Source organism: Athene noctua, chromosome 6 (assembly GCF_965140245.1).
Source record: "Athene noctua chromosome 6, bAthNoc1.hap1.1, whole genome shotgun sequence".
In the NCBI taxonomy this organism is placed as follows: domain Eukaryota; kingdom Metazoa; phylum Chordata; class Aves; order Strigiformes; family Strigidae; genus Athene; species Athene noctua.
The window spans coordinates 35,024,009-35,032,547 of NC_134042.1; the positions used below are offsets into that span (position 1 = coordinate 35,024,009).

The window sequence follows — 8,539 nt, forward strand, 5'->3', positions numbered from 1 at the left end:
AAGAGAATCTAAATCTCCCTTAAATCTGAGTAACAGAGGAGCAGCTTATATCTAAGTTAAGCACAGTATAAAAGTGGATTCTGAATCTAGCAAAAGATGCAAAAGTAGAAAAACTACCAACACAAGAAATTTTTCATAGGGTTATTTGTTTTTTTGTATTGGGGACTAGGAAATATCAATGGTCTAAGACAACGTCAGTGCTCTGCTGGGGCAGTGATTCTTTCCCCGCATGTTCGTGCATTGCACCGAACAAGGGAGTTCCAGACTCAGCTGAAGTCATCAAAGCAATGGTAGTGCTAACCAGTTGTGTACCACCCTCTAGATAAGAAACATATGTGCTCCAAAGGGCTCGTAGTCTAAGTGAAGAAGACAAAGTGTGGGAGGAAACAACTCTTATTTATACCATTCACAGGAGGAAGGCTGAGGTCCAGAAATTTGAACAAGGTCACATGTGGCCAAGAACTGAATCAAGGTTTCCTCAGGCCCCATCTAACACTGCAAATGGAGGGCCATTGTCTCTCTTAAGGACATAATCATAAGCATAAAAGGCATGGCTTTGATGTGCTGACAAATCACCTGCCATCAGGTGGTTGTTTATCTCATAAAAACATTACTTTTCTCATAAAAGTGGGTTTCCTGATTAAATAATTGGACTAAATTATACTGTAGCTTGCATTGAATAATGACTGTATGAAACACAGCTCCCATCCTTTAAAACAAATGTAGCTGAATTTCAAAATACTGGGCTTGAGTGATTCAATAACAAAAGGACAATTGCAGAACAATTGTTGCAGCAATGTCAGAGAAGCTTTAATATAAATAAATATATAAAATAAAGATTTCTACTACTTACCAGCACACTGATTGTTTTCATCCAACTGGTAACCAAATCGACACATCAGAGGTCTTGTAACAGTAGGGTAGTTAGGGACAGGGCCTGGTGCTGGGGGCGGTGGATAAATATTTGAATAAGGATTCAGATATGGTGATCGATACACTGGGTTTGTTCGGGGTACGCACAAATAGCCACCATTCTGGTTGACACACACCATATCTCCTCTGCAGGCCTCAGGAATAGTCCGACATTCATCAATATCTGGAAAGAAATTGCAAAAGTTAAATGAGCGATTGCTTCTTAATGAGACCCATATAAAAAATAGTTAACATTTTTCTCAAGACTTTGCTAAGAAATTTGGTGCTCTCTTTTTGAACATAAAAATTAATCCTTCCTTGTAGAGCCTCACTTTGAAGTTATCATACTAAAACAGGAAACATCCAATATATTCAATATATCCTCTGCTCTGCTTGTTTTACTTCACAATTAGAGGATGGAGAGAGTGGGGAAAGCCTGCTTTGTTATTCCTTAAATGTTTGGTTTAAACACTGATTTACACATGGCTACAGCACACTACCGCCTGTTCCTGTTAGAGGGTCTGTCCAAACCACAACATGAAGATCAGGATTTCAAACACTGGTGGTTTGGTTTGCCCAGCTGTGAAACTTGGATTCTGATTTGGAACTCCCAAGCTTCCTCCCACAGAAAAAGTTAGGGATGTTCAGATCTGGGGACACAATTCAGGCCTCTTTCTTGCTTTGATTGAGATTGTTGCTGAATTAAATTCAGAAAGATACAAATGGTTTAGTGAAACTAAGCATTTGCCTGGTTCTCAGGGCACAGAAGCAGTAGGCTGCTATGACAGGGCATGCAATCTGTTGCTGTTTTTTCTCTTATAGCATGCAGAACATGCTGCCCTGGAGACTGAATGCCATTGATAAAAAGATGCTACAGGGCAAAGTGCTTGTTTCCCTACATTGCCTCAACAATTTACCTGGAGTTTCAATGCTGAGCAGTGGTAGACTTTATCTGAGCCTCCAGGTGGAGGCTGTCAACAAAGACAGTAAATACTGAGTTTGAAAGAGAAGGAGGGTGAACAACCCTTGTTATTTGGGAACTAGACTGAGCTCCCATCAAAACGCATCATTTTCTATTTGAGAAGCACTGACAGTCAATTAGTCTCTCAACACTGTCAAAGACTGGTATATACTTGTGCTATGTAAACACAAACACACATATTTTCCTATAAATTTTTTTATTATATACATACCCACAAACACACACATTTGTCACACAGCAAGAACTTTTCAGCTAAAACATACTAACAGCAGCACAATGTTAACTTAATCAAGTCAAGATTTCTGAACCCCAATTTAAAGGTATTGATTTAATTAAAGTCCTACCTAAGCACTGCCCAGAGGCACGGTCCAGGTCAAACCCATTAGTGCATTGTTGCTAAAATGAGAAAACAAAGGACAGTCAGTGACTGTGAAATGAGAGTGTTGCAGAGTCAAAAGCTCATCTGGATTATTATGCTCAGTACAATTGTTCAGTACTATATAGTACATCAAAATAAAGTCACTTCCCCAAGGGACAGTCAGCAAGGCATGGACCTGAGGCCTCAGCACATATGCCAGCTGCTTAACTCAGAAGGTAGGTAGTTCCCCCAGGTGGTGATAGTGTCAGACTGTTCCTCTCCCCAGGGTAACCAATGCATAATATGTGATGGGCTCCACACCTGTGCTTAACACAGAAGTTACATTCTTGTGTTTTGGGGTCTTGCTTTTGCCAGAACAGGGAGGTTCAGTTAAAAAATACTAACTAACCTCTCTAACAGGCTCTGACATGCCACAGATAGACCATTCAGTACATACACCTCAACATGTTAGCCATCTGACTGAAGTCACAGTTAAAACATAACAAGCTTAATAAAAGTAAGGCTTTTTGTTTACACCAAACCTTTTGCTTTTTAGAGGATAGATCTTTAGATGACGTGTTCCATGTGTATGAGGTTACTGGAGGCCTTGTTCCTTCCTATCCTGTGATGCTGGTCTTTATCAGGGCTGCAACCTTGAGTCTTCAGCACCTCATCAGTGACCCTGAACATTTCTAAACCAGTGAGAGTCCTGGTGAGGATTGTGACAAAGCCCATTAAAAGGATTCCCAGCTCTCCCTGGTTTTTGACTGGGCCTCCAGCGGGACAGGCTGTTGACACAGGCACAGAATCCTACTAGTAAATAGGTTATACTAAGGAATGTAAGCAAGAGATATCCAGAAAACAGGAACCACTGAAGTAACCAGAGGGCTGAGGGATAGAGTGTGTTCAACATTCTTCCTTTTTTGTTGTTGCTAGATGATAGCAACACATATTTTTGGACTTTGTGGAAAAGTATTTGGTTCATGTTTGGGAAAGTAGTAAGTTGTGGATGGGAGACAAGGGGTTACAGAGTTAAGTCGGTCAAGTGGGCCATTGCAGGAACAAGGGAGGGGACGTAAACTGAAATACATGGCACTGTTTAGACTGCACCTGCCATTGGCACATATGAATATACAAAATCACTGCTAGAAGTGTCAAACAAGTATGAAGGAATTCTGCCTTCATTTGTTTTGATGTTCTGAGGTGTTTTGGTATCATGTTGTGGAAAGCCAAGATATTCTGATGAGAGAGTATACAATCAACTTCATGTTTTAAATAATGTACATACTCTACCTTTTGTTCTCATTTCTGTGCTGTGGCACATACACCACACCTAGTTACCAGGAAAAGATTGTTTTTAACAAAATTATTTTCTTTTGGATGATAAATGATGATTCAGAAGCACTGAAACTACTGTAGAACTTGTTTCAACAACTTTCTAGTACTTTAGACTAGAAAAGATTCCAATATTGTTGAAATGACCAGTGTCAATATCTTTAGAAAGAATTCATTGCTATCATTTTGGTTTCAAGTTGCTTTTCGCTTAGACTTCAAAAATCAATTTACGGTACAAGATGTTTTTATGAACATTGCAATGGAAACAATGTTTTTTAAATTATAAAAACAAACCCTTAAACATATCTCAAAAATTCTCCAGGGGCATGAAAAGCATTTCGCATACAGATCCAATGTTGACAAAACTATCAATAAGCATTCAATGTGCAGGAAATTTGCAATGTAATAGAAAAAAACAACTACATTTCAGAGACTTTTGGCAAAGGTATTTAGGAACACAGCTCTGGACACTGAGTATATCTGGATTATCAACTAGGAATCCAAACTTAATATGCCTTTAAGAACTGTTTTTTTCTAATTTAAAGTCCACATGGAACCCAAGAACACAAAGAACTAATGCTTCTGCTATTTCAAGAACTGGACTGCTTTACTTCCATCCACCCTCAAAAGCCCTGCTTCTTGAAAAAAAATATTTCAGGCATAAATTAAAATGAAAACTAGGATACAGTCATTCAGGATCACAGTGCAAAATTAAACAAAGACAAGATCCTGCTATACACAGAAAATGCTTATTTATATGAGTAAGTTTTCCAAGTGTGGATGTTCCCCACCATAGAACTGAGCCATCCCTGCTCTTGTTGGATGGCTTTTCCTATTTCCTTTTCCGAAAGTGTTCAATTCAGAGGCAGAATCAGGGTTTCAGTGAGGTCCAGGTTTCTACAGGGATATTTTGCTGAGCTGGCAAGGATGAGACAATAAGCTCAATCCATATTCAACTCCAGAATCCTGCTGGCTCCAAGTTCTCCCCTCTAAACCCTTAGACCACACAGCTTCCTTTTCATGTAAACCCCAGACCACAGAGCTTCCGATTCACCTGCTAGCCAGTTAAGTCTTATGCCATATAGCGCCTCAGTACAAAATAGTACATAGATCTCTGTGTGCACCTCTCACCTGTGCTTTTCCAGGGCTTGAAAGGCAGATGACCAGTGTGAAAGCAGTCAGTATCCTGTAATGTGCATAGAAAATAGGCTGAAAACCTTCTGATATCCAGGCTCATTATATAGAATTAAATACACATGGACACATTAATTTCAAGTGACACTTCAGCGTATTTCACAGAGTTTTGCTAACACAATTTTGGCTTCCGGAGAAGGAGTAATACAATTGTGGGCCAGATTTAGATCTCAGAGTCACTAATTTTACTATGGTTTTATGCAACTGGGATCAGAATCAGATTATACATGTCTATTAACTAATTTATTTATATGACACTCCATGGAGCATCTATTTAATGAACAAGTGTGTAATATTCAATAAAACATTTTTGTCCCTCTCTGACACCTTTTGAGAATACAAAAATTTTCCTTGCACATTATGCACATTTTACAGATGGGTAAACCAGAGCAGAGGCCCTGTCTAAACTCACAGTGCAACGCATTGTCAGGGCTGCAGACATGTCATGCAGGAGGTCCTGAATTTGAGCCAGTTGCTCCAACCGCTAAACCGCATTTCATCCCCAGGAGACTATATTTGAGATTAATCCATTTTCTTAGGGCCAGATTCTGTCCCTTTACTCAGTTTTGACTAATACATTGCTCTGCAAGTAGACATGCTGTGCCAGGTCATCAGCTACTAGAAGTTGCTATCTTCAGTGGAGTCTTCTCAGTTATATCATCTTAGCATCTGGTGGGACTTACTGCATCTCTTCACTGCAACTGAAAGAAGAGGATCCTTTGCTAACAGAGCTCTATGGGTGGTTTTGGAACTCCTTACCGGGAGCATAAATATTCTGGTCAACTAAGTGCCCACCCCCAAGTATCTACTAACAGACAGAAAACCAGGAAAGGACAGTAAGATTTTTTTTTCCTATGTATCATGGATTTCAGTGTTTTGCTGCTGCCTTATATAAAACTTTTTCTCAATACAATTAGACCCATATCTTGCTTATCTTGGATCCTAGTTCTGAGTGGTAATTGTATACAATACGTTCCCACAAAACCAGTACAGGAAGCAAAGGATATTTTAGGTAGCCTTATTTCTGCTAGCCCAGCAAGCTGCCAACTTTCTCTCTTAGAGCTGTCTGATTTCCAGTGCAAACTGAGCTGCTGAACAAGACCTACAAATGCATCAGACAAAACCACACAGAAACAGTGACCAACACATTTGAGGAAACTTGTTTTAAATGAGGAGACAGGCAAAAGCCCTGAAAAGTAAACATAAACCCTAAAATGGTCGTTCATAGTGCTGCAGAGACAGAACGTGCTTGTTGGCAACTTTTGAGTGACAAGGAAAAGCAATTTCTGCACAGACTTTTCCTTAGAGTTGGATGCAAAGCATTCAAAGTACAATGTTATCCAGTTAGGCTTGCACTGCATTGATTGACTCCTCAAATCTTTTTGAAGAGATTTTAAAGCATGCACTGGTACAAAGACTGCAAAGTCACTTTGAATATAGCAAGAGCAGCACTAGAAGGAAATAGAGCAGGTTATAGTTGAACGTTAACATACCTAGCAACTGGACTATGCTCTACATTACTGCAGAGCAGTGCACGCTAACAAAAATCCCCTATAAAACTGGTAGACAAAACTCACAGGTTCTTAGATATATGTTTAGTTTCCACTGTTACAAGATGATATATTCTTTTCTCTTGGTGGGGGGGTGACCTCACTGCCTCAGATGTGTTCTGTCTGCAACCACCATCTCAATTTGCTGGTTACTTTAGATCTCAAATCCCCTCCAGAATTATTAACAGATATGCAGCACAACCTATCAACACTATATGCAGCTGGTCACAGTAGCTTACCCAGCAGGCAAATTATTTTAAACTAGTAATTAACTTCTGCAGTTGTAACTAATTGGCTTCAAATCAATCACTGTAGCCAGCGGCATCATTTGCTGTAGCAATTCAGCACTCCTGTGGATGCCAGGGCTCCTAAAGCAGAGTATAAGCATAGATTGAGAAGGGACTCATCAGAGACAGCATAGATTTAATAACAGATGGATCATTTTTTCCCATCTCTGATCATTGAGATCCCATCTCTTTGCAAACAGCTTTAGCAAGTGAATTGGCATACTTAATCCCTGCCACAGATATTTTCCACAACTAGGTTTCCCTTCAGTAAGTAAAGAAGTTTCATGCATACCACTTACCTTTTTAATCCTTGCATGTCCAAAACCGTTGGGGAAAGGTGGAAAAAAACCAGAGTCTGTGCTGATGAATATCTAGAAAGTTTTTCCAAACATTACCCTCTGCTAGCACTTCAGTTCCTCAGTCATTTGTAGTCCAAAGAATGAAATAGCAAGTAATGGAGAAGATCAGGAGCCGTCTGTACCTCCTCAGACACTGGAGAGAATACAGAGAAAGCACCTGGTTTTGCTTAGTTCTCTTCTGTAATTCAGCATTAAACCAATTGGAGGAGGAATGTTAAAAATGAACACTTCATTTTCTAAGTATGTTAAACAATGCAAATGGGGGCCTCAGCCTGGGACAGCTGGTTTAGATTACAAAGCTCACCAACTGGCTAGACTCCTCACAACAACCTCGAGGAGCCTGCCAGGATAAAACACTAACAGCTTGAAGGAAAGCCTCTCCCGCTGCAAACTTCACAGTTAAATGTGCCTCAGAGCAGAGAGCACCGTTATTGGACAGGAACCCTTATCAAGGGACTGGAGAAGGAAAGGGATTGTTTTCCTTGCTCTGAGAACAAAAAAAAAAAAACAGGCTTTTTGGAGGCCCTCTAGCCGGTGTCTCAGACGATGAATATGCAACACTCACTGCTTTGTGCCAATGGCATACTGATGAAAGGTCTGACCCTCTGGGAGGTGAGTAATTTGAATTCATGACTATCGCAGCTACAGGAACTACATGACTTTGGGATTATTTGAAAACAGGAATAAACGAATTAAACATTCAAAGGAAAACAAATGGCTTGTCTACAAACACTGGACCTTTTAAAACTGACCCCACACTTAGGGGAGCAGTTTGTGAAGTGGAATATTTCTCAGGAAAGACATATCTTGCAGATCTCCAGTTATGATTGAAGAGGAAGGAAATGTACTTTTTCAGGTGTTTTGCAACTTTGCCACAGGCAGAGCTCTAGTAGGTCAAGCAGAGCATTTATGAGATGTGAGAGCTAAGCAATCAGATGCTACAAAGATTATGCTAGACCCAATAGACCCAAAGATGAACACTGAAATTAACTACAGACATAGACATTACCTGGCTACTTCGAATTTCTACTGAGTTTTCCATTTGAGGAAACCCTTTATTCCTAAGGAATGTGAAATGTCCGACAAGATAAAAATCTATCATACATCTCTCTGTAACAGACTCAGAAAAAGAGAAACAGAGTTGTTGTAACAGATATTCCTAAAACTGGCCTCTCCTCTAAGCATGGATAGCCAGCTTGAGATAGAAAGATTGAGCTGCTTCAGGGTTGCTGAGCATCCACAAGTCATATTGGTGCCAATGGGAAGTGCAAGAGTTCTTCTGTACCTCGCTAACTGGCTGTAATTGTCCAAATTACCAGAAGCTCAGTAGCATTTCTGGCAGTCAGTCTCTCAGTAACTTGCTTATGTCACTGGCACTGCATGGAAAATGAAATCTCCTAGAATTATTCAGTGCTGATATATTTGCAGATAAACAAGAACCAATTAAATTATTTTAGACTTCCCAGAAGGTTAACAAGAACCCAGATAACTGTGAGTCCTGAAGAAACTCACTGGACATGTTGTGAGAGGGAAGTTTTATCACGGGCCAGAAAACAGGCAAC

General features: G+C 40.0%; 1 protein-coding gene across 1 annotated transcript in view; it reads right to left on the minus strand.

Annotated features, from left to right (window-relative positions):
- Window positions 1-7,332, minus strand: part of FBLN5 (fibulin 5) — a 47,188-nt gene extending 39,856 nt beyond the window's left edge. Inside the window, exons 1-4 of the mRNA XM_074908555.1 lie at window positions 6,918-7,332; window positions 4,719-4,773; window positions 2,239-2,290; window positions 854-1,096 (exon numbers count right to left, since the gene is read on the minus strand). Of these exons, the coding sequence (XP_074764656.1) occupies window positions 854-1,096; window positions 2,239-2,290; window positions 4,719-4,773; window positions 6,918-6,934 (367 nt within the window). The 5' untranslated portion in view covers window positions 6,935-7,332. The remainder of the gene's footprint in view (window positions 1-853; window positions 1,097-2,238; window positions 2,291-4,718; window positions 4,774-6,917) is intronic.
- Between the last annotated feature and the right edge of the window lie 1,207 nt (window positions 7,333-8,539).